At 41.3% G+C, this 26,373-nt stretch overlaps 1 protein-coding gene across 2 annotated transcripts; it reads right to left on the minus strand.

The window, feature by feature from the left end:
* Window positions 1–624: 624 nt before the first annotated feature.
* On the minus strand, window positions 625–24,878 carry ALAS2 (5'-aminolevulinate synthase 2). 2 transcript variants are annotated; one of them, XM_047764852.1, is made up of 11 exons: window positions 24,755–24,878; window positions 18,867–19,062; window positions 18,089–18,211; window positions 17,152–17,262; window positions 14,325–14,547; window positions 13,587–13,771; window positions 10,679–10,858; window positions 8,088–8,252; window positions 7,249–7,517; window positions 5,483–5,645; window positions 625–910 (listed from the first exon to the last, which is right to left on the minus strand). In XM_047764852.1, the coding sequence occupies exons 2-11, from the start codon at window positions 19,045–19,047 to the stop codon at window positions 747–749; spliced, it is 1,764 nt and encodes a 587-aa protein (XP_047620808.1). In that variant the 5' UTR covers window positions 19,048–19,062; window positions 24,755–24,878; the 3' UTR covers window positions 625–746. The 2 variants fall into 2 exon arrangements, with proteins under 2 accessions (XP_047620808.1, XP_047620807.1); XM_047764851.1 differs by having other exon boundaries at window positions 18,083–18,211; window positions 24,755–24,870.
* Between the last annotated feature and the right edge of the window lie 1,495 nt (window positions 24,879–26,373).

Genomic DNA, 26,373 nt, shown 5'->3' on the forward strand with positions numbered 1-26,373 from the left:
AATTACACAAGTGTCAGGAAAAATTGCCTCCAAGGCAACTAATACTATTATTTCACCCAAATGTGCCATGCAAATGTTTTCTGTATGTTATGACCTAGAAAGTTTGGGAGCATTACCTTGAACAAGTTCTTGCTATAGCCAAGCCTCTTTCTCACCTTGGGAAACAGAACTGATAAATCCTTTTCTATAAGGTGCTGTAGGAAGGAAAGAGGATCTTGGATTGAGGAGGACCTCCATTCTCTTTGTGGGAGAATACCTCCATAGTTTGGGGGAACCACTCCCTTCTTGCAAGCAGATTGGTGTGGACTGATTCCATCTCTTGGCTTTGGGTGCTACCTGGGGTCCAGGTTTACAGGCCTACCATAGAGTTAATTCCTGCATTTTTGTTGAAACCATGGGGAAAGAGCTATTTCATATAAACTTGACAAGTGTCCTGGCTCTTTGTGCAACTCACTGTGTAGTTTTTGGCCTCTTCTTTTTTCTAAATCTCTAGTTCCTGTCAGTAAAATGGTGTGGTCAGACCAACAGGTGATTTGTGATTTCCTTAAGGCTCTGCCACTTGTCTGAGTGGGGTCAAGTATAATGCAGTTGTCTGTTCTCTGTCAAACAAAGGGTAACAAATGCTGCACTTTGCTCTTTATTTTCAGACTCAAGTCAGTTAAAGGCACACAGCAAAGCAGAGGACAGGAGGCAGCCTAGCCCCAAGTGAAGTACAGGTGGACTGGGGATCCAAGGAAGCTGGTTTCTCAGGCATAGGTGGTGACATACTGGGGCCCCATGTTCCCAAAGTAGGAACGTTCCCACTCACTCATCAGCTCGAAGTGCACAGGTCGGCGACAGAAATTGCAGGCAGCCATAGATACATCCTGGAGGGGCAGCCCCACCTCAATCCAGGCTGCCAGCAGCTTCTCTGAAGGTGGTAGCAGGGAGGGGAGGGAAAGAATTGGTTAGAGTAAGTCCTAATCCCTGTGTCGCAGTACAGATATGCCAAGATACCCTCAACACATTGAGATGTCTCAGAACCAGAAGTAGCCTTCTCTATTTGCTCCATTGTGTGCTGTGAATGTTACCATTTGTGTATGGGTGCTGTGCTATATAAACAATTGGGAAGCACTCATTTGCCCTGATTTGAAGCTATACTGGCCTGGCCTGGACCACTCCCTAAGTATAAGACATGCCGTGGCCTAAGAGGTGAATCTGTCTGCTTGGGATCTCCTAGCCTGGTAAGGAAGACGACACTGACAGTAACCACACAGTTTCGTCAGTATGGTGACCTGGGAGCCTGGGGCAGGGGTTTTTCCTAGACGGGGTGGGAACCCAGAGGACAGAACCTGACCTCACTGTCAGTTGTGTCCCAGGTTTCTGTCCTTGGCTGTTTTTCATGCTCACTCCCTGGGTGACTTACCTAGTTTTATGGCTTAAGCACCATTGGTATGCTGATGATCTGAAATTTTCGTCTCTAGCCCAAACCTCTCCTGAATTCTAGAATTGTATATCCAATTGCCTTTTTATAGTTTCACCTGGATATCTAATAGGCATCTCTAACTTAACAGGAGCACAACTGAGCTACTAATCTCCCCACCCTCCACCAAGCTTACTCTACTCTTAGCCTTACCCATCTTGGTTGATGGCAATTCCAGTTGCTCAATACAGAAATGCTTTTTTTTTTTTTTCCTTTCTTCCTTCCTTCCCTCCCTTCTTCCTTCCTTTCTTTCCTTCCTTTCTTCCTTCCTCCCTCCCTCTCTCTCTGTCTTTCTTTCTTCTTTCTCTCTTTCTTTCTTTTCTTTCTTTCCTTCCTTCCTTCCTTCCTTCCTTCCTTCCTTCCTTCCTCCCCCCTCCCTCCCTCCCTCCCTCCCTCCCTTTCTTTCTTTCTTTCTTTCTTTCTTTCTTTCTTTCTTTCTTTCTTCTTTCTCTTCTTTCTTTCTTTCTTCTTTCTTTCTTCCTTCTTTCTTTCTTTCTTTTTCTTTCTTTCTTTCTTTCTTTCTTTCTTTCCTTTCTTTCTTTCCTTTCTTCTTTCCTTTTGCCTTTTTAGGGTCACAAGTGCTATATATGAAAGTTCCCAGGCTACGGGTCTAATTGTAGCTGCAGCTGCTGGCCTATGCCACAGCCACAGCAACACAGAATTGGAGATGCGTCTATGACCTACACCATAGCTAATGGCAATGCTGGATCCTTGACCCACTGAGCGAGGCCACAGATCAAACCAGCATCCTCATGGATACCAGTTTCGTTCGTTAACATTTAGCCACAACGGGGACTCCTCAATATGGAAATGTTTGAGCCAACTTTATTTTTCTCTTTCTCCTAGCACACATCCAATTTATCAGCAAATGCCATTGGCTTTACCTTCAAAACTTGACCACTTCTCATGACCTTCAATACTATCCTCAGGTCTGAGCTACCATCATCTCTTAACCTGAAGTTCTGTAGTAGGCTTCTAAGGGATCTCCCTGCTTCCACTCTTTCTTTCAGTCTATTCTCAACACAGAAGGCAGAGAAATTCTTTAAAATCCCAAATCAGATATATTACTCTTCTGCTTAAATCCTTCAGAAAGCTCTCTATTTCAGAGTTAAAGCCATAGTCCTTCCAATGGCTTATAATATTCTATACAGTCTGGCCCCATGTTATCCCTCCTCAGTTTTCTCTTTCCTTCTTGTTCACACCACTCCATCCACACTCATTTACTTATTGTTCTTCAAAGATAGAAGGAATACTCCTGTGTTAAGTTTTTCCCTGTCAGGCTGTTCTCTCTGTCTGGGATGCCCTTCCCTTAATTTCTGCCCAGGTAACTTCTTCGCCTCCTTCAACTTTGCTTACTTGTCACCTTGGTGTTCTCTACTCTTATCACTCTGTTTAATGTTACAACTCTCGTCCAAGCTAGCTCCTGTAAACCCCGGCACCTTCTATCTCTTTTTTCTTGCTCTTTTTTTCCCATTATGCTTAGAACTACCATGCAATTTAATTTGCTAATTATTAAAAGGGTTTTTTACTATCTCCTGCCAGTAGAATGTAAGCTCCAGAAGGACAGGGATTTTTATGTCTGTTTTGTTTATTACTGGATCCCCAGAAACTTGTACACAGTGGGTACTCAGTAATGTGGTCAAAGGATGAATTAAAGGATGTCTGATTTGAGTTCCTGTTGTGGCTCAGCAGGTTAAGAACCTGACTACTATCCATGAGGATGTGGATTCAATCCCTGGCCTCCCTCATTGGATTAAGGATCTGGGATTGCCACAAGCTGCAGCGTAGGTCGCAGATGTGGCTCAGATCTTGCATTGCTGTGGCTGTGGTGTAGGCCAGCAGCAGCAGCTCTGATTTGACCCTTAGCTCGGGAACTTCCATATGCTTCAGGTGCGGCCCTAAAAAGAAAAAAAAAAGGGGGGGGGGATGCCTGATTAAGTCCAGAAGATGCAAAAGAGGAAGCCAGAGGAAGGGGTGAGTGAGGGCATTCCAATCAGAAGGGAGAGTCATTAGTAACGTCTCAGAGGTAAGAGTCTAGAGCAAAATTAAGGAACTATAAGTCATTCAATGTAGCTGAAGAAATAAAACAAATGTGGAGAAGAGGTGAGCACATAGAGATCACCATGTTAAAGGCACTGAATACCATGCCATGGAGCTTTGACTATTCTACAGGCCAATGGTCTCCAATTTTGGGGCTATACATCCCATCAGTTACAAAAGTTCTAACATGTTCTCCAATCTATGAGTTTTTTATACACTATAGACAATTATCATTGTCTTTATATTAGAGGTCATTATCAGTAATGCTTAATTTCCTATTTTTTAAGATAAAAAGTAAGCAAAATTCTAATAAATCCCCTTATCCTGTGGATTATCTTGCACACCTCACTTTGGACACAATAGGACAATGTAGAAAGGTTTAAGCAAGTAGCTATATGGTCATGTTTTTAGAACAATCCTTCTGGTGGTCAGTATGGATAAGGGATGAGAAGGAAGCAAGAGAGAAGCAGGAAAATTAGGAAAAAAATCACATTGACATGGATTAAAGAAGTGGCACTGGAGAAAAGATTTGAGAGAGATTGTAGAGAACATATGCAAGATTTTATGATGGGTTTGCTGTGAGATTGAAAGACTGATTGGTGGAATCATGGTGAATGTCTCTCATATTTCCTGCCTGCAAAAGCCCAACATAAGTGGACACTCCAGAGGACTGAGAGTACCAAGAGCTCTATAATTGAAGCCCGGAGCAACTGAGGGGACTGAGCAAAAGGTCTAGAAGTCTAGATGGTCAGCTCAGGGAGGTGGTACATCTAGTAATTATGAGCACGGAGATAGAAACAGACTCCCCAGTTCAAATCTAGCAGCTGTGGGACCTTAATTTCCACATATATAAAATGGAAATGCTAATAATACTATTTCTACCCCATGAGGATTAGATGAGTTAATACATGCAACATGTTTAGAACAGTTCTTGGCACATGGTAAATAATAAATACTGGCTAGCATTATTTGATGTTTGTAAGTGACTGAACAAATGGCACCTACCTATCTTGTCTCCCTTGAACTATCATTCTGCATCTGTTGCAAATTCATGCCATCTGTTTTCCTACCTCTGTGTCTATGCTGTGGAATTTCCTTATTCTGGAATGTCCTTATACCATACCACATGTACTTCAAGGTGCAGCAGCAGCAATTCCTGACCTACAATGCTTCCTTATTTTCACCTTTCTTACCTTCTCTAGCCATAAATGAGCACTCTCCTTCCAGTTCCCAGAATATTGGAACTCATTACACTGGACCAATACCATTCACATTTATGTCTGTCTCCTTTTCTATACCATCATCTGCCTACATGTCTTTGACCCAACAGACATAGAATGAGAACATGCTCTATGGCAGGTCCTGCACCCAACAGAAATCCAGTAAACTTTAGGTGAGTTGACAAATTGGTATCTTTCAGGATAAAACCCAAGCTACTCAGTCAGCTCTACAAGCTTCTAAATCTTGCATTGTCTTTAGATTCATAGATAAACACTTTCCTCCCCCAATTCATTCTTACTACCCTACATTCCAGTCATACCTACTTATTGTTCTTGATATATCCCAGGCTACTTCTTACCCTTCTTGCTTTTCTTCATGCTCTTTCTTCTGCTGGTAATACCCCTTCCATACCCTCTTTCTTCTCTTGGTCCAATACCACACACCTTTGCAAGACTCAGCTCAGGTGTCACCTCCATTAGGAAGCCTGTCTTGAATCTCAGAAGTTGGGTGAGGCCTCTCCTCTCTGCTCCCACAACTCCCCCATGCATTGTCTTTGTTGAACTTTGATCACTTCTTGAAGTCATTGTTTGGGTCTGCTATGGCCTCCTCAACCAAACTGAATCCCCTAGTATAGAACCTGGCACACAATGGATGTTCCAGAAATATATTTTTAAGCTGAATGGAATCCATTCTCAACTTCTTCAGATACTGGGGCTAAAGGGAAGGAAAGTGCTGTAGGAATCCATGTTGAGGACTTACCCACAAAGTCTTCCATCATCTGAGGGCTGTGGTGGGGGGAGGGTGCCAGGCGCAGCAGCTCCTCACCCCTGGGGACAGTTGGGTAGTTGATGGCCTGCACATAGATTCCATGCTTGGAGAGAAGGAGGTCACATATCCTGCTGTTCAGTGCTGCATTGCCCACCTAGGTTCAGGAGAAAAGCCTATCAGTATCTGTCACCCTGGCCCCACTATCACTAGCTCCATTAATCAGGTGGAGGGAATCAGATCAAAGAACACTAGCAAAGTTGGTGACATGTTTTTTAATAAGAGACTTGGTCAGTGGCAGATCTAGAATTTCTCAAGGAGTTGCTCAAAAGTGGTGGTCAAATTTAAGATGCATGCACTACAGTGTTCATAGCAGCACTACCTACAATATCTGTGACATGGAAACCCAAGTCCCACCAACAAATGATTGGCTTAAGACGATGTGGTCTATATATTCAATGGAATATTACTCAGCCATAAAAAAGTGAAATATTGCCATTTGTAGAAACATGGATGGACCTAGAGAATATCATACTAAGCGAAGTAAGTCAGAGAAAGACAAATACGATATCACTTATATGTGGAATCTAAAAAAATAATAAAAATCTGTAAAAAAATCAGAAATAGACAGAAAACAAACTTATAGATATGTAAGGAAAAAGGGAATGGGGAGGGATAAATTAGGAGTATGGAATTAACAGATACAAATTATACATAAAACAGATAAGCAATAAAGATTTACTGTATAACACATGGAACTATATTCCATATCTTGTAATAACCTATACTGGAAAATAATCTGAAAAATATATATATAACTGAATCACTGCTGTACACTGAAACTAACATTGTAAATCATCTATACTTCAAAAAAAATTAAAGGCCAGGGACCTTGTCTTGAAGCTGTTTGCAGAGCAAGCACACTGGTTTTACTTAGCTAGTATATTGATTTGGGGTGGTTCTGGGTAAGAAGATAAACCCTTCAAGCCCCCTCTGGGATGTTGTCATTGGGTTAATTAAAGAAATATATTTACAAAAGCAGTCTTTCAAGGGAACATTGGGTTAGCCCAAGAACAGTGACTATTTCTTTCTCATCCATAAAAAAGTCACAAAAATATGTCCTTCCCATACCCTAACTTATTGACACACACAAATAGATGCCATTTAAGAAAGAATTATCAGTTCATTTTAAAAGGCAGTGCATACTCAAACATACTTGAGAATCCAAAGTAGCAGCTACTCCCATGGATTTTGATTTTGTTTTCTGACTTCAGTTCTCAGTAAGAAATACATTTCACAACATGACTGTACTATATACACATACATATAAACATGCATATACACAACTGAAACACATTTCTCATAATTTGATAACCTTACTATGTGTGATTTACTCCAACATTTCCTATTGTTTCTTCTATTTTTTAATGATAGTCATAACCCATTAAACTGATTTTGTGACCCATTAATGGTCTAGATCCACAGTTTGAAAAAACACTGAATTATAGGTCAGTATTCAATATTGTGAGGATCAGGAAAGTCTAATAAATGAGATAATAGCTGATGCAAAAAATAAAAAAAAAAAACACTGGTTAATCCAGAATGGCTGATTATTTTTTGAAAAGGGTCACAAAAGTCACAATAAGGAGGATGATTAACAGGAAAGCATAGTTGAGAGGAGCAGGTGTTGGTTTGCTGGGTATGAGGAGACTCCCAGAAGAGATAGGCGGAAAGGGTAATAGGTAGTATGGGGCTCTCACCCGAATGGGGATGATGTGGCTAGGGCATGGGATGACAGGAAGGCCCCTGTCCATCAGTAGCTGGCGCATGTGCTTGACATTGCGCTGGTGGGCCCGCCTCAGGGCTTGGCCTTCCTCTCCCTTGAGCAGCCGCACGGATTCCAGAGCCCCAGAGAGCACCATGGGAGGCAGTGAAGTTGTGAAGATGAAACCAGCAGCATAGGAGCGCACCATGTCCACCAAGTCACGAGTGCTGGCGATGTAGCCACCCACACAGCCAAAGGCCTTGCCTGGAGACAGGGAGGAGTAAGAAGAGGATATGCACAGACCCCATTGTAAGTCCCCTGAGGAACAGGGTCATGCCCCAGATAACACAAGGAGGTGCATCAGAAGCTGGAGCTCCACACTCCCTTCCCAGGCCTCTGTTCATCTCTCCTGTCCATGACAAGGCAGACAGAGCTGAAAATTCTGCTGCTTTGAGATAGGAGTTTCAAGGAAAGCCTGCCATATGCAGTGACTAGATAGGCAGGAGCTGGGTGGGGACCTTCAAATAGGCCCCAAAGTGGAGCTAAAAGTGAAGCTTGGAGCTGGGGTGGGGAAGGAGTTTAGAACTACAATTCTCTACTTAGATGAACATGGCTATTTGGCTCAGCTCAGGGGGCCTTCTCAAAGAACCCTCCCAGACTTTCTCAACTCTGCACTGAGGTGGGAGTGGGAGGAGAGAATCCAGGATTTCTTTGGCCTGGGGTTGTAAATTCTACCCCAATAGCTCCTGCAACTTTGGGGAGGGGTAAGAAAAGGGTATTCTAGGGGCCTTCTTTCTGGATTGTATATAAGGGTAACCCAAGGGACTCACTCACCAAGAGTTCCAGAGATGATGTCAATCTTATGCATAATTCCATCACGCTCCCCAATCCCAGCGCCTCGGGACCCATACAGTCCTACAGCATGAACCTCATCCACAAAGGTCAGAGCCCCATACTGGTGAGCCACATCACACAACTCTTCAAGGGGACAGATGGCACCTGAGCAAAGCCAATGGATAGAGGTAGATTATAACCCTTCCCCAGTTCCATCTCCAGCATGGAATTTGCAACCATAACTACATTGGGTTGGGAAAGGGAGACAGTGTTCACCCTCATTTGGGACTATGCCAAACTTCTTTGTATGTGTTGACTGGTTTCAGCTCACTCCCATCTAAGCTGTGTGTGTGTGTGTGTGTGTGTGTGTGTGTGTGTGTGTGTGTGTGTGTGTTCCACAACTCATGATTAAGGCTTGCCTCTCTGTCTTTTTATTTTTACTTCATTTTGATAATATCTGTCCCCTTGTTTATGCTATTTGCCAGCCTCTCTCTGCATCTTTATTTTTTCTTACAAGTCTGTGTATTTCCTTCTAGGATTGGCACTAGACTATATGATGGCTTTGTTCAAATAAATTGAAAACAAAAATCACCTTTTGCTCCAGGTTAATGTAGTCCTGATTTCAGATCCCATTCACGTCCTCAACCAAGTGCTGTTGGCAGCCCTTTCAATATCATTATTCTTCATGGGTCCTCACTATTTCTATCTTTCTGCCTTTCTGTATCTTTCTCTCTCTTTTTGTGGCTATTTCCATCTTTGGTTCTGTGGCTCTATTTTTCTGTCTCTGCCTTTGTTTTTCTCTCTCCTCTCCTCTTCCTCCCTCTGTTTCTTTGTCTCTCTCACTCGGTCCCTCACCTTCCTCTTTCACTTCTCCATTTCTCACCATTTGTGTCACTTTATGTATACCTTTCTGACTTCAGACTTTCTCCGTATCTTTGTGTCTCTTTCTGAGTTTCTTTGTATCTACATTTCTGTCTTTTCTGTGTCTCTGTGGGAATGTATTTCTTTCTCATCTCTGTCAATGTTGTTACTTGAGGGCACCCTCCCACAGACTCAGTCTCAATTGATTAAATGAAAATGAATTAGAAGTAATCTGTTCCTATATATTTTCCATGAAGATTTACCATTTCTCCCTATTATTCTAGGCATCATCTATGCTGATAGTTGTTTTAAGCTCTTCAAATGGCTGTAAATCTTATATATAGGCAACTTGTGGGACAACATGAGGGGGGACGACCACAAGAGTTGGAGCTAAAACAAAGAGAACAGTGTGATGGCTCAAGAATTATTTCAATGGGAGTAACTCTGTCCTATGATTGACAGTTTAGGTAGGGTTTCCATAAAAAAAATAAGGAATCATGTATTTGCATGTGTAAGGAAGTAGAATTGTCCCAACATGGTTTCCACTAGAGAAATAATGAATTAGAATAATTTCAGTGGTAGAAATATAATTGCTGCTACTTGCAGAAATGTGGGAGAGGGCACAAGAATAAATTCCTTACATGTATTAACTAATAATTCTCACAGCTCTTCTATTTTTATCATCTCCATTTTTAAAAGTAAGGCAACTGAGACACAGAACAATTAAGAAACTTGCCCAAGCTAATAAGTTGTCATGCTGGGATTTGAACATGAATGGTCTAGTTCCACAGCCTGTGCATCACCACTGATTGATGCTGATGGCACTTACATTTGCTAAATCAGAGAATACAGTGGACTCTCTTTTTTTTTTCTTGTAAAAGTGACAAATTGAAATGAAGTGAGGGGCTCTTACCTTTAATAATTCCAAAAAGTTTATGCATAAAACACTTTATTTCTGCTTAAAAGGGACCGCAATAGAATGATATGAGTATTGTTTCACTTCGGGAAAGAAAAGAAGTATGATGATAAAGTTCATTTATTCCTACTCAGATCATAATAAATGGCATGTCTTCCATCATCTCTAATTCTTACAAACATATGTTTTACCTTGGGGAAAACTGACGCTCAGATAGCTAAAGAGTTAACCAAGTTTAGAGAGCTGGTAAGTGCCAGAGGCGGGATTTAAACCAAGGTCTATCCGATCTGAAAACCTGTTTTGATTCCAATACTTCATACTGGACATTGAAAAAGACCCTTGGCAATTGGGAAATTTTCTGTTGCAGAAATAAGACACTGGGATGATTGGTTTGCACATCATTTCCAATGGAGAGACTGTCGTGTGAAGGAATTGGAATCATACATCCTAGGGTACAGTTACTCAATTCGGCACCAATTTACTGAGCCGACCAATTGGGTACTGTCTCTGCACTTTTCTTTCTTAACTTTTGAGATCAGTGTAATAGCTGCCTCCATTCTTTTTCATTTACTGGCTGTGTGACTTTGGGCAAGTCATATCACTTGTTTGTATCTCAGTTTCCTCATGTACATATATAGAAATAATAATTGCACCTACTTCATAGAATTGTGTGAAGAGTAAGTGAAGTAAGACACATAAAATACTAATGATTTTGCTTGACACATAATTACCACTCTATAAATGTTAGCTGTTATCATTATCGTCATTTTTTGTGAGACCAATTTTAGAAATATACATCCACACATATGCATACCGTCCATGGAGTGAACAGTCTCAAAGGCCACAATTTTGGGTGTCACAGGGTTGGACTTCTTTAGAAGCTTCTTCAGATGCTCAGGGTCATTGTGCCTGAAGACAAATTTGACTGCTCCACTATTGCGGATACCTTGGATCATTGAAGCATGATTGCCTGCATCTGAATAAATCTCACACCCTGAAGAACCAGATGCATAATTATTAAGCTTCTGTCCCAGTATTCACACTTCAACCTCATGACTGACATGGCAGGGGCAGAGAGCCAATCCTTTCCTCCCTTTGAAGACTTGGTCTCTGTCCTCTGGAAGATTTTGTAACACTTCTTCCTCTCTTGGAAGAATTCCTCTGCCCTGAAACTCTAATCCCCTATACCCTTCACTCTAGGCATTTCTAACCTTAGCCTGTCCTTTGATTATCTTGTGGTAGAGGAAATTTAAATTTCTCAAGAAGCTCTAGAGTCTCCTAAGGATAGGGCCTAGGTTCCTTCTCCCAGACGCCAAGATTAAGCCTTAGAAAGGAGTTTATCCTGGGGAATATCCCAGTCTAATGAGTTGGACTGATGCTAGATTCTTTCTGATATGAATGAAATTCCAACTCTTCCGGGTAGAATCCTCTCTCTTTATTGTTATAAGGGTAGATACTCATCAGAGTTTTACAGTTTGAATCATAAGCTCATGACAAGTCACAGACAGAAGGGCCATTTGTGAACATGGAATCTAGGCCTTTAATGTACAAGTGAGAAATGTAAGGTCCAGAGAGGAGAAGACCTTTCTCTAAGATCTGAGGAATGCAGGGGTCTTTACTGGACAATGCTGGAAGATCATGTAGAGATGGGAAATTGGTGGAGAGAGTTGATTCCTGGGCCTCCCAAGCTGCACTTTGGAACTGTGACCTTTCATTAGTGCAAGGGATCACTTCTACCTGCAAAAATCAGGCATGACTTCCTGGAGGATCTGCTGTGAAAGATAAGTAGATTGGGAGTTTCTTGAGAGCAGGAACCACACCTTTTTTTTTTTTTTTTTGGCCATGCCTATAGCATGTGGAAGTTCTGGGGTCAGGGACTGAAACCGTGCCACAGCAGTGACAGTGCCAGATCCTTAACCAGCTGAGCCACCCGGGAAATCCCAAAAACACATCTTTTTTAATCTTTCTGTCTCTGGTACCCAGATTAAGGCTAAGTGTGCAGGAGATGCTAAGTAAAGTTTCTTGAATGAATGGATGAAAAAGCAAATTACTGATTTTTAAGTGAGTGAATATTACTGGATGGAAGAATATGGAAGAGCGAGAAGAGAGATGTCAAAAGATGAAGCTAAAGAGGTAGGTAGAGGCCATATTATTGAGATCTTTAGAAGGCATGATAAAGCATTTGGATTTGGTCCTAAGGCCAGTGGGGAACTATTAAAGGTTTGGGGCAAGGGGTAACAAAGGCAGGTTTTCATTTTTAAAATATCATCTAACTGTTGTGAAGAATATATTGTAGGAAGGCAAAGGTGAAATCATGAAAATGATGTTGGTCTAGGCTGGCAGAGGAAATGGAAAGAAGTTGAATTCTAATGGCTGAAGAGGTAGATTCATTGAAAACATTCCTAAAGATGTTGGTTTTAGTTGAGGTTATGTGTGATCTCAGAAAAAAATTTTCTGAGAAGCAGTAGAGATGTTTACAGTGTGCTGAAAAATCAGCAAGAAGTGAGGAAGTAGATAGCAACTGTAGAGGCTTCTCTCAAGCAGCTTGTCTGTAAATAGGGAGGACAGTAGTTAGTGACTAGAGAAATTTTTTTGGGGGGGATAACAAGGTACTTCAACATGTTTAAAGAGAGAGAGAGAGACTGAAGATAGAGGATGGAGAGGGGAAACTTAGAGATCAAGATTCCTGAGGAGGAAGACACAGATCACCAATGTAAGGATCAGTCAACAAGAAAAAGGGCACCTCTTCCATTGTGACAGGCAAGAAGGAGCAAGGCGAGGACATGTGGGAATGCTCCTGAGTTTGTAGGTAGTTTGAGGTAAGAAGTTGAGGACATTACTATCTGGGGTCTTCTATTTTCTGTGTTGTAGGAAGTGAAGCCATCTGCTGTGGGTGTGGGTGAGGTGCAGGTATAAGAAGGCTGAGGAGAATGAGGGTTTGGCAAAGTTTCCCTGAAGACTTGGAAAGCTGACTATGGAAACAAGATTGCCAGATAGCATAGAGGATCTGTTAGAGGTTGGGGACCATAAATTTTTCGTGGCTCCCATCTGAACAATTATCTAAGTCCAGGATTGACATAGAGAAGGTGGAAAGTTATATTCATCTTGGTTTGGGCTGTGATGGAAGGATGACAGGCTTATGAGTTGAGGACAATATTGCTAGAGAGTGGAGAGCAGGAGGATGGGATGTGTTATTCAAGTGAAGGGATTGGCTTTAGGCAGGAGAGATGTGTCTTCAGCTTGTAAAAGAAGAGAAGGAAAGAAGGGTAGATGAACAGTCAGGTAAATTTGTGGATTTGGTGGCTACAAGTTAAAGGAGTTCCTGTCTGGTGGCTTCTGTTTTCTTCGTGATGTAAGATGTGAGGTTATTTGCTAAAACTGAAGGAGGTAGCTATAGGTTTTAGAAGAGGGAAAAAAGTTTGAAAAAAGTTCATGTAAGGATATAAAGTGTTAAGAGTGCAGTTGAGTTGGGAAGTGACACATTTATGTCACCCTTCTGTGAGGTTAGGCAATGTTCCTCAGTAGTAGTCTTAAGCCTATGCGCAGAAGGGGAGAAAGGAGAGGCATATGGTCATCCAGTGTTGAAAACATGAAAGGTGAGTAAGAAAGGAAGGACAGTGGCAGCAAGTGAACTCATAAGATGGGGAAGGAGTGATGGAGGTAGTAAGACTAGATGCCATAGTACAGGATACCAGCCCTGAACAAAACTCAGGCAGACTTACCTGGCAGGATCTTGGCCAAGGTAAAGAGAGTGGAGTCATTGGCCACAAAACAGGAAGAGAAGAGTAGGGCTGAATCCTTCTGGTGCAATTCAGCCAGCTCCTGCTCCACCTCAACATGAAACTTACTGGTACCCGAGATGTTGCGGGTGCCACCAGCTCCAGCTCCATGACGCTGCAGGGTCTCTCTGCTCAGGAGAAAACAGAGGGAAGAAAAGGAAGAGAAACCATTGTCAGATACTGAGGAACTGAATAGATTTCTGTTCCTTGATGGGGGTTAATATTGACTTAGTGATTCTCTATGAGCTGTGTCTTATACAACCAAGTAGAGGACAGGATAGGGACAACGGGGAGAAATGGCCCTTTCTTCTCAGGCTGAAGGCACTCAGATAAAGGGAGAAGCTGGGTTGAGCTTGATTAGGTTGGAAGACCTTCTAGAGAAGGCTGCACAACCTCTTTGGTAATACTCATTCTGCAGCCAGAGTAAAAGCTCATGGAGAATGGGCCTTGCTCAGTTTCCTATCCTTTCCTCCATAGCGCTGGACACCAAAGAGTTTGGAAAACATGGTTTGTTGACTTAGTTCATGTCTGAAGATTAGATTTGCTGAAGGAACTCAACAAAAGGGATGTTGGGTGGAACCTAGGTTTCTACTCTCAGCTCTGTCTTTTTTTTTCCATTTGTGGCCTTGGCTCTTCTCTGGACATATCCCTACAACTCATGGTCCAGACCCTGCTACTCACTGTGTGGCTTGCAAGACTCGAGGATGCCGGCTCATGCCCAAGTAGTCATTACTGCACCAGACAGACACATCCTTTGAGGGCACAGATGCCTCAAAGAAGTGTTCGGCAAAGGGATAAGCATCAGCCCAGCGGTTCACAGTCTTGAACACACGGTAGGTGTGGTCCTGTTTCTTCTCCATGATCTTGTCCCTAAAAAACTGGTCATAACCAAAGAAATGGTTTCCTGTGGGAGTAGAGATAGGGATGAAAGTAATTCATTTTAAATCACTTCTTGGTTAATCCATCTTTTATTCATTATTTTATTTTGAGTTCTCCAATTCTTTTTCCATTTATTCATTTATTTGATCAGTCATTAACTTATTGTCTGCCATTTTCTATTACTTCAAACATTAATGCTTTATTCAACCATCCCATTCCTTACACACTGGCTTATTAACTTAATAATTCATTTATATATTCACTCAGGCTTCCTACCCCTGGCATGGCCTCATCTCTTTTCCCGAGTTTAGTATGGCAGCCTCTGTACCAGAATCACTACTTCCAGTTTCAGTGGAAATAGTTTTGACAGATCTGGCTTAAAGTCTTATCTCTGTAACTTCTTAGTTTTGTGGCCTTGAGCAAGTTATGAATCCTCTTAGTTTTAATGTCTTCATCTGCAGAATGGGGCTAATATCTTCCTTGTGAAATTGTGACCATCTGATGAAAAACAGAATGTAATACACCCAAACTAATATCTGGTATATGATAGTATTGTGACTATAGTAATATAGTAGTCATAGTAATAATAATAATAATAAATATTTAATTATATTTATTGTAGCCAACATTTAATAAGTGCCTATTACATGCAATGCCCTCTCTTAGGAACTTTATGGATATTATTTCATTTATTCCTAACAACAACCATATGTGGAAAGTTCTATTAGTATCTCCTTTTACGGATGAGGAAATGGAGGCATATAGAGGTTAGGTAACTTGACCAAGGTCATATAGCACATAAGTGGCCTATAAATAAGTACCTAAAGTCCTTAAAGTCTGCTTCTTTAACCACTCTTACTACAAAATGGAGCAACCATATTTTAAGGATAAATTGAAATACTATATGCCAAAGGAAGTGTTAAACTCTAGAACTCTATACATGAGACAGATATGATCATTGCAGATGGAAACTATGTAATAGGGGTGTAAACTGGTAACATCACTGCTGCAGTGGTGTTTGGAAATATGTAGCAAGGGTTTTTAAAATGCACATGCCGACATACCTAGGGAAATACTTGAAGCATATTTAACAGAAAATTATTGATATTCAGCATTCATTTTTTAAGAAACTGAACAGTTACTATGAAAAAATATAACCCAGTAGAAAAACAGGTAAAGAATATAAACAGACAATTCAATAAATGTAGAAAAAGATGCTTAATGAGGGGAAATCAAACTGCAAAAATAAATTTTCACCCGTCAAATTGATAAAATTTTAAAAGTTTGATAAAGTTTGATAATATCAAGTTGTGGGGAGGATATGAGAATATGAATTCTCTCTTTGATAACTGGTACACCTCCTTGGAAGACTAATTGCAATATTTATAAATATTGAAAATATACACACCCTTACATTCTCAAAATTCCCACCTCTTGGTGCCTATTCTAGAGAAACACTTATGTGTAGGAAGAGGTACATTCAAGGATATTTGTTGCACCACTGTTCATAATAATAAAAATTGGAAGTAACCCAATAGAAGACTAATTAATGTCTAGTATATCCATACTAAGTTTAAGATAATACTATATTATCTTTGGGTACATTTATTTGTATGCATAACGAACATACAATATAAAGTGGAGGAATACATACAAAAATTGGGAAAAAATTACCTGAGATATAGGTGCTTGATTAGCTAAATGACATTTGATCCATGCTACAGAACACATTTCAATGATTAATAATTATTATGCAGTTCTATGTTTAGGGACATGGAATTATGCCCGTGACTCATCATAAGTTAACAAAGCATAAGTAAGATCACATTTCTTATTTTTTTGCTTTGTAGGGCGACAGCCACCGGCCTATGCCACAGCCACAGCAATGGGGGATCCCAGCCACATCTGCGACCTACACCACAGCTCATGGCAACACCAGATCTTTAACCCACTGAGCAAGGCCAGGGATTGAACCTGCAACCTCATGGTTCTTAGTCAGATTCATTTATGCTGCACCACTAAGGGAATTCCAAGATCACATTTCTAGTACAAACATGTGTGTGTGTGTGTGTGTGAGGGGGGGGGGTCATAGAAAAATATCTGGAAGAAAGTATAACAAAAAATTACTGGTGGATAGTGGAACTCTGAGTGATTTGAATTTTCCTCTTTATACTTTCCTGTATCTGTTGAAAAATATTTTACAATGAATTGGATCCATTTTATATTGGGAAAATAAAACATTTCATTATGAAAATGAATATAAACACATACAAGAGAGGGGAAAAGTTTCTCTATGAAGAGTGAGAGTTGTGGAGGGAAACATGCAGAAAAGATACTAGGAATAAACCTAATATTTAATGAGGCTTCATAACTAGTTAGAGGCACTTGCATATGTAATTGGAATTTTATTTACTTCTCATGATAAACTTGATGTGTTAAAAATCCTGCTTCAGGCAAGTGACTTACTGTCCAAAGCACACAGATTCATCAAGTGCCAGCACTAAACTTTAAACTCAGACTCCCTTTGACTCTAAAATATATCTTTGCCATTTCTTCTACTGTGGCAGAAACACTTTTAGCATCCCTTCCATATTCCTATTCCTTTTTACTTTCACCTCAGCAAACTCACCAGGCATATTGTTCTGAATCAGGTGTGTGACCTTCTTTGAATTTTTCTCTGGATCCTGGGCACTGGAGAATGGCTTCTTCAAGCTGGCTGAGGCCAGGGAGATGGGGAGGTCTGAGAGGGAATATGGGATTCATTGGCCATGAAGAAAGGGGGCAGGGGAAGAAAACACCTCTGTCCTCTTTAAACTTAATGTAACATAAAAATTCAAGATTAGGAAGTAGGGAAGCGTTGTGCAGAGAGAAATATTCTGCAAAGTGAGCCCCTTTTCATCTTCCCAAGTAGAGACTTTTGTGTCTGGAAACTTTCTACAAGGTGAATTATACTTCTCCTCCCTCGGATTTTCCCTTGGGTGAGGTAACTGGGTTAGCATTTCTGAGTACTGCATTTGGAAGGTAGATGCAGGACAGTGTACTTTACCCTTTTCTCTTGAAAGTCATTAAAATTCAATTTTGAAATTTTTACCATTAATAATACCCCAAAAGAGTCTATGAAAGATATTGACAGTGTGGCAACACCTCTCAAATGTTATAATCTTGGGTGTTCTGCAACAGTTGAGTTGCCTTGGACTCCATACCCTTTTAAATGATGTACCTGCTTGCAAAGGGTACTCTTTCATGCAAATCTATATTATCATAGAATAATATTGCTTAAATGTGCAATCCCAGCTTTGGGATCTATTTAGCCACTCAGGAGAGAGGGGATGGAACTCTAGAGGGCTCATTTTAGACTGATTTAGCTAAAGATTATGGAAGCATATATTTGTGTTGGGGAGGGTGCATTTCAGTGTAAGCTGTTGCCTACCATGATTCCCCTGGAAAAGACTGGAGTTCCATCATGGAATATGTAGTAGCTCTCCTTGGATTAGCCTAGCTCAGGACTGTGATGAATAAAATTCAAGCATTAGGAGTAGAGTTTAGATGTGGAACTTAACTCCAACCTGTCTTGAAAGTCTTCACATCCTCTTGAACTTCTGGGGCTGCCTTCTGCACAATCTTACTCTTCCCATCCTGGAGTTCCAACAGCATGAAAGGACAGTGGCTCTTGGCCCAAGATGGAGAGTCTGTGTAAATTTAAGAGAGTAAGTAGCAGTGAATTTCTAGTTATAAGTTTAAAAAATGGTCACTGAGAGGTACTATATCTCAAAGCTCTGTCTCAGGCTATGTATATACACAGAGATGAATGTATCTGGTCCCTGTGCTAGGGGAGCTCCTAAGTTGTTGAAAATGGCACATACTGAAGACATATTGTGAACAGTGCTGGGATAGGAGGGAGGAATGGGCTATGGAAACTTAGAAGAGGGAAGGGATATGACCTAGAATTGGAAATGGACAGGCTGGAAGTCTAGGCAGTCTTCATAGAGGAGATGATGCCTCAGTTAAGTGTTGCATGAGAAGTATGAGTATTCTGGTAAAGATCATGGGAAGAGGGTCATGTGGCAGGAGCACAGAAGTTTGAGGCAATAAAGTTAATCTAGGAAATTTTAAGTAGTTTCAGAATGACTGAAATATATAGAGTGTGAGAGGCATGAGAATAAGACTCTTGTTAGAGATATTGCCAGAAGTCAGAGCCCAGGTGTATTTTTAGGCCATCTCATTCTTCCTTGACACTTTTCAAATGAACCCTCCCAATTTTCATGTAGTGATGAACAGTATGACTTGGAACATTGTCTCCAGGACCCAGATATTCTCCCCCATTTTCCAGCAATGACTTCTTACCCCCTCCAGCCTTGGTTGCCTTAAGATGGATTTGAGAACAGGTTGGTCCTTGGGTGGCCAGGATGGGACAGCGTCCATTACCAAACAGGAACTGGTGAGTCTTAATCATCTTGCCCAGGAGGCCTGTGGGGCCCCGGATAAGCACTGGGCAACGCTGTAGCAACATGGCTGCTGCCACCATCTTGAGCCCGAAGTTCTGCAGAAGATGTGGAAGAGATGAGTTTTCACCATGAAAGCCTGTCCTAAATCCAAAGGTCATTCCTGTGTTTGATCCTTTGCCTTTAGCTTCTCCACCAATTTTAAAATGTACCAAGAATGTATCAGAGGGGAAGAAATAGGAAACTGACCATTAGGCAAAAGCGCTGAAGGGAAGAGTTCCTATTGGAGATCAGAATGACTGAATTCTGATTCAGACTCTGCCACTGAGCCCCTCTGTGATGGTAAGGATAACTGAAGTGTGATTTTGTGTGGTAGGATGAGAGTTTAGAACCCACCAACACTTTGATAAACACTTAAAGCAAAAACTCTTTTTAAGTCTAGTGGCCTCAACCAAATGAAGATTCAGCCTATTAATGCAGACAGATGCCATTGACCAGGGCTCCTAAAACATGGCTCTGAGTTTTTCCTGAGCATGCCCAGCCAGAGAGACAAGGAGCTTGAGGACACAGCTACTAGTTAAGCAGATTCAGGGAACAGGGCAAAAGGGCACCATGTGCCACGAGATTGGTGTTTTACTGTCTTTAGATTTGCTCCTGGCCTTTGGAAAACCATAGATAGAGAAGTAAGTGAAAGAAAGACCCAAGGGATCTGGGAAACAAGTATATGGCCAAATGAAAGAGACAAAGGCTAAGATAGAGGAGAGAAAAATGGCAGAGAGAAGATAAGAAACAGTAAATCAAATACACATAGAAGGCATTCAATAAATATTTGTTGGATTTGCGAGTAAATTAATGAATGAATAGGAACTCAAACGAAAGAGAAGGAGAGTAGGGGAAGAGTCAGAAGAAAAGAAAAACTAGGAAAGATAAAAGGAGGAAAGTAATAGAGAACAGAGGTGCAGTGGTAGTGTTGGAGTTAGAAGAACAGAAATTGTGCGAGAGAGAAAGATCAAAGCCTGAAAGAAAGGGGACTGGTAGAGTTAAGAACATGGAGACGAGGACAGATCCAGGAAAATAAAGGGCAAAAGGCTTATGGTAAATGCATAAGTATAGGGAAAGAGACTGAGATTAGAGAAAAAAAATCAAAGAGAGAAGAGAAGGGGGAGGGAGGGAGAAAGAGAGAGGGAGATTAACAGAGCAGAGGTAGAGTTAGGGTTAGAGACATATAGAGGGACACAAGAGGGACATGAGGTTAGATCAAGGAGCATGGAGAAATACACAAAGACTCAGAAAACTGAGATCAGGAGAGAAGAGAATTGTGCCTAGCAGGGGTAGAGAGTCAGTCAGGTACAAATGTGAAAGAAAAACACTGTTAGAGATTGTAGGGATAGGAGAGAACAACAAGGAAGAGTTAGGGGAAGAGGAGCTTGGCCCTACTAAGGGAAATGAGACTGAGACTGTGTGATAGGGAGAAGGAACTAGATACAAGATCAAAGGATAGAGACAGAGAGGTGGCTAAGTTTGGTTGGGGATTGGGATGAGAGAGGGCTGAGATATACGAAGAGAAAGAGAGCTTGAGAGAGCAAGAAGAAATAGATTAAAAGTAAAAGGGCAAACTAGAGATCTGGCAATCAGAGGGTGAGATAAGTTACGGGACAGGACAATAAGAGAGAGATGGGAGGAATGTAGGAAGACTAAAGCCCTACCACCACCAGGAAAGACACTGAGTAGAACCTAACAACACCTCTGGTATTTAGGGCCTTATGTTCTGAGAGACAAGTGAACAGAAGCAACCTGTGGCTATGTTGTCATATGGCAACCACCTTTACCTCTTACAGAGCAATACCCTTCCCTTTTAGATCTCACAGGGCAAGGACCCTCCTCCTAACTCACAAAGCAATTTCTTGCACTTTTTCCATCCCAGAACATCCTCTCTCCAAATCTCACAGTTTGTCATAGGAGCACAGATTGGTATGTGGGGTAGGGTATGTGGTTCTAGGAATTGGGAAAGTCCAGGGGTTGTTGAAAGGACTAAATGAAACTCATGTTGAGACTTGAGGACAGTGCCTAAGAGAAAGTGTTAACTTTTCTTATTTGAATTCCAGCTCCCCAACTCCTTGTTGGATGTTCTTGGAAAGTAACTTTCCCTCTTTGAGTCAGCTTTCATCAGCCATCAAATGTTAGGTGTTTATGTCTACCTCACATAGTAGGTATTGAATTGGATTTGACGCCTACCTCATATCTGGAAAAATGAGTTTCTCTTCTCCTGCCTGTCTGCAAAGGCTAAAGTGCTTGGGGCTGAGCCTGCAGACCACAGATAAGGCTCCCAGAGTTTATCACATTTAGGGTCTGACCACTCCCCAAGCTGAGACCAGGGTGTGGGAGAGAAGAGGAGTTCATTTCTAGAATCATGTCTGAGCATCTGGCTGGGCTAACCCTGGCTATTGGTGGTTAGGGAGGCAGATGGCCCAAGAAGAAGCAGGCAAGGCAGATGGCCAGGTTCCAGGCTCTTGCGAATTCCTTTCCCCAAACATTAACAACAATAATGACAACATTGGGCTATGTAATGTGAAGGAAAACCTCCAAGATTAAAAGCAAAATCCAGGCGTTCCCGTCGTGGCTCAGTGGTTAACGAATCCAACTAGGAAGCATGAGGTTGTGGGTTTGATCCCTGGCCTTGCTCAGTGGGTTAAGGATCCGGCATTGCCATGAGCTGTGGTGTAGGTTGCAGACGCAGCTCAGATCTCATGTTGCTGTGGCTCTGGTGTAGTCTGGACAGCTACAGGTCCGATTCGACCCCTAGCCTGGGAATCTCCATATGCTGCAGGAGCAGTCCTAGAAAAGGCAAAAAGACCAAAAAAAAAAAAAAAGCAAAATCCAGTCCTGCCTTGGGATGATGGTGCATCCTGCCCCTAGGTATAAAAATAGAAGTTCAGCACACGCGCTCACACACACACACACACACACACACACACACACACACACACACATCTCCTCTAAGGGGCTTTAACCATGATATGTTAAGGGACCTGGGAAAATACGGGTTACTTCTTTGAATTTGTTAAATTATCAAGTTCTTTCAAGCTCCAGTTCCAACTTCTCTGTTCTGATACTGCTTTCCCGAAATTTGCCCTGCCTTACTCTGTCTTCCCATCTTTCTGACACATAGCCTTGTAGTCCTGCTAGTTACCTTGAACTCTGCTTCCATTCTATCTCACTGCCTATCATGAGATTGGAGTGAGTAAAATTGAATCAAGGGAGAATTTTAGACAGTTTAGTGTATTAAGAACACAGCCTCTGGATCCAGACTACTTGCATTTGAAACCTGGTTCTACCACTTACTAGCTCTGAGATCTTAGAAAACTCTGCTCTGTGTCTGTATATACAGACTCTGCTCTGTATATATATATATATATATATATATTCCGTGCCCACTACATGTGGAAATTCCAAGGCCAGAGGTTGAACTCATGCCACAGCAGTGACCCCGGACCACTGTAGTGACAACACTGGATCCTTAATCTGCTGTACCACAAGGGAACTCCAATGTCATATATTTAAAATGTAGATAATAACAAGGACAATCTAATTCATAAGGATGTTGTGAAGATTCAGTAATATAATCTATATAAAGTGTGTAGAAGAGTGCCTATCCTAGAGTAAACACTGAAAAAGTGTTTTTCTAGTCCTCATTTTCTATACAGGAAAAGTGAAAGTATCCAAGGGAAATAATATCATAAATATATCAGGCCAGTTTTGAAAAGCTAAGTCTTGTCTCCTGATTCTTGTCCTTATTTTGTTACAATTTATTATATGAACTTCTCTCTCTGGGCCTCAGTTTCTCCACAGACAGTGGACAAGATAACTTCATAGATTCCATCTAGTTCTAACAGTCATTTGTAGAGTTCTCACTGTGCCAGACCCCTTTGTAAATGCTTCACATATTGACTTATTTAATCTTCATGACAAGCCTGTGAGGTATATATTAATGTCAAATTTATTTCAAAGTTGAGGAAACCAAGGACCCAAAAAATTTAAGTAAACTGTTAAGGTCACAGAGCTAGTAAGTAGGAAAACCAGAATTTAGACCTAGTCAGTCTGGTTCCAGAACCTACTAACTTAACCACCATGGATTTATGATTCAAATATGACTACATATTTTCTTTATTTCTATTTTTAGGGCTGCACCTGCGGCATATGGAAGTTCCCAGGCTAGGGGTCCTATCAGAGCTGTAGCTGCCAGCCTATGCCACAGCCAGAGCAATGCCAGATCTGAGCCACGTCTGCGACCTACACCTCAGCTCATGGCAATGCTGGATCTTCAACCCACTGAGTGAGACCAGGGATTGAATCCATGTCTTCATGGATGCTAGTCAGATTCATTCCCACTGAGCCATGACAGGAACTCCATACTACGTATTTTCTTTACTGAGAGCCTGACTCCAGACTTTAATCCCCTCTGCTGCACTAACAGGTCCCTTTCTGAGACATTTGATTTTGAGCTGTAACCAATGCCTTTACCAAAGGGACAGATTTCTAACAAGTGGAATTTCAGGCACTGGTGAACATTCATTCATTTGTTCGTTCTTTCACTCCATCATTTAACAATTTATGCTCCAATCTTTGCCAGGGTCTTCTCAGAACAATGCTTTCAGATAACAGTGAAAATTGGGGCCAAGTGACTGCTTACACCTTAAATTCCTCTCTTGTGTCAGTGGTCAATCTGCAGGGGTTAATCAGAGGGGTTAACCACAACTCTATCCCATCAGAAAGCCTGAGACCACTCACTGAAGTGTTCCTTGCTCCCAGTCTCCCCTTTGTGGCCTACTTTGTAAGAATCAGTTAAGTCTGGAGGGTACATTGTCACTTCTCTTTAGGAGTTGGAAGCATCAGGCTTTGCTTCCTCCTAGCACCCTCTCCATGTCACTGAAGAATCATAGAGAATTTTAGATACCTGGAATCAGAATCCAGAAATTCTCAAGAACAGAAAAATTTAGAAGCCCACAAAATCAAACTTAGAAAAGGTTGTGGAAATTATAGGCCAAGTTTTTTTTTCTTTTTCTTTTTTCTTTTTTCCAGAGGATGAATGATTTGCTTCATAATAAATTAGGATGAGAATGCAAATTTACTGACTTATAGTGTATGGCCCTTTTAGTGACAAAACATACTTTTCCTATCTTCTCTCTTTATTTATATGAATTATTCATCGCTCAATTCCCTCAAATCTCTCCCTAGATTCCCATCACCCCACATTCACTCAGTTTTCTCTCCCTACCTTTGGCCCTCTAGGCTCTGACCCATTGAGCTCTGCTGTTAGCCAAGCAGAGAAGCAGTCAAAATGAGGGTGGAAAGGAGAATTGCCAGAAGAAATATCAATACATCTTTCTGGGGGACAGAGAAAGAAAGGAAGATAGAGAGACAGAAAGAGACTGAGAGATACAGAGTAAGTAAAGGCAAGAGATGGAAACGGTGAGAGAGATTTAGAGGAAAAGATACATACCAGTCTCAGGCAAAGGAAAAATAAGAGAAAGCTAGCAGGTCAGAGAGTGATGAAGTGAAGTGAGTGGTGTTGAAAACTAACACAGGAGAGGAAACAATGGGGGAAAAGACAAAGTAAGGCTGAAAATAGAGAAAGACAGGAAGAGGCTTGGGATGGGGGATAGAAAATGACAGAGTGACAGATTCTAAGAAACAAAGTCAGATCTAATCAGGCCAGAGAGTCAGTGTATAAGGCTTTGAGGTGGGCAAGCAGACTTAGAAAGAGGGCACCAGGCAGAAAGCAACACTTACCTGTTGCCCTGCACTGAGGACGAACGAACGACGGGTGGGTGCTGTGGATCAGGACCTTGTTTTTATCCCTTCCCCCTTGGCTCAGCTCCACCCACCCCGCCTTCTGCTGGTCTGGCTCTGCATTGGCCCCAAAGGTATCTCAGGCCCTTGCTAGAGATAAAACGCAATGTAGTCCCCCTTTGCCTCCCCCCTCACTCAGGACTGGCTCCCTCTTTCTATTTTCTTTCTCTTTTCCCTCTGGAGTAGTAAAATGAAATTTCTGGGCTTTGGAAATGACCATCCCTATATAGCTAGGGCACCCTGAGCAAAACCACCTCTCCTACTCTAGTTTTCCTCAACTATAAGAGGAGGGCAATTAAATTCAAAGCAACTGTAGCACAGAGGGAAGGGCTCTCTAACAGCTACTATAGAGGGACATTCAGGCCATTGTAACAACTCAACAACATCATATACAGAAAACACAACACAGTACCTGATCCAAAAAAATAGCAGCTAATGTTGATTATTTACTACGCACCAGATCTTTGCTAAGTGCTTTAGGTGGATTAATTTAGCCCATCCTCATAAGGACCTTATGAGGTAGGTACTATTAGCCACATCTTACAGATGAAGAAACTGGGGCTCAGAAAGGTGAGGTAACTAACTGATAATTACTCAGCTAGTAAATACAGAGCCCAGCTATGAACTCAGGCAGTCTGGTTCCAGAACCTGCACTCTTTAAGCACTATTCTCCTTTTCAGAATATACAGTTAAAATATTGAAGTTTTTTTATTTTTTCTTTTTATGACTGTTTCCTTATCTCTTTGTAATTTTCTTCTCCTATCTTCTCCTTTCCTTCTCAATCCTAGGGCAGCATGATTATGTCATAGCCAGGAAATTTCATCTGTGGGACAGATTATTATTGTTAATATTATATTTACATAAATAGAATCATACTCTATGTACTGATCTGCAATTTACTTTTTTTTCCATTTGACTGCATGCCAATATGCCATGTAGATCTTTCCAGATAAGTTATTTCTTTTTAGAGGAGTCAATATATTCCAGAATCTGAATGTTACCATAATAATCCCTTATTAATGAAAATTTAGGTTACTTCCAGGGATTACCCCCTTCCACTATGAATGATACTGCAATAAATATGTTTGGGCATATGTGAGAATATTTTGTTTTTCTCTTTATGGCTGCACCTGTAGCATATGGAATTTCCCAGGCCAAGGGTTCAATTGGAGCTAGAGCTGGGGCCTATGCCACAGCCACAGCAGCACTGGATCTAAGCTGCATCTGCAACCTACCCTGTAGCTTGCTGCAAGGCCAGGGTTTGAACCCGCATCCATATAGAGAAAACGTCAAGCCTTTAACCTGCTGAGCCACAACAGAAACTCCTTATTTCTATATGGTAGCATCCTAAAAAAATTCCTACATCAAAAGATATAAAGAAATTTCAATTTTTATACTGCCAATTCTCCCTAGGCCTGTGCTATACATCCCCAATAATGGTGCATGAGAGTGTGCAGGTGTCTATTCTCTCATCAACTTGCCAACACCATTAAAAAATTTAATGAATTACTTCACTGAAGTATAATCGATTTATAGTATTATAACTAATTTTTATCATT

Source organism: Phacochoerus africanus, chromosome X, assembly GCF_016906955.1.
Source record: "Phacochoerus africanus isolate WHEZ1 chromosome X, ROS_Pafr_v1, whole genome shotgun sequence".
In the NCBI taxonomy this organism is placed as follows: domain Eukaryota; kingdom Metazoa; phylum Chordata; class Mammalia; order Artiodactyla; family Suidae; genus Phacochoerus; species Phacochoerus africanus.

What these genes read in the sequence shown, in the direction of transcription:
- ALAS2 (XM_047764851.1), bottom strand. Translation starts at nt 19,047, where the DNA reads ATGGTGGCAGCAGCCATGTTGCTACAGCGTTGCCCAGTGCTTATCCGG. An exon ending in GACTGTTCACTCCATGGACG is followed by an intron (nt 8,253 to 10,678) that starts GTATGCATATGT and finishes GGCTTTGCTCAG; the next exon opens with GTGCCATCTGTCCCCTTGAA. An exon ending in GATGATGGAAGACTTTGTGG is followed by an intron (nt 911 to 5,482) that starts GTAAGTCCTCAA and finishes TACCACCTTCAG; the next exon opens with AGAAGCTGCTGGCAGCCTGG.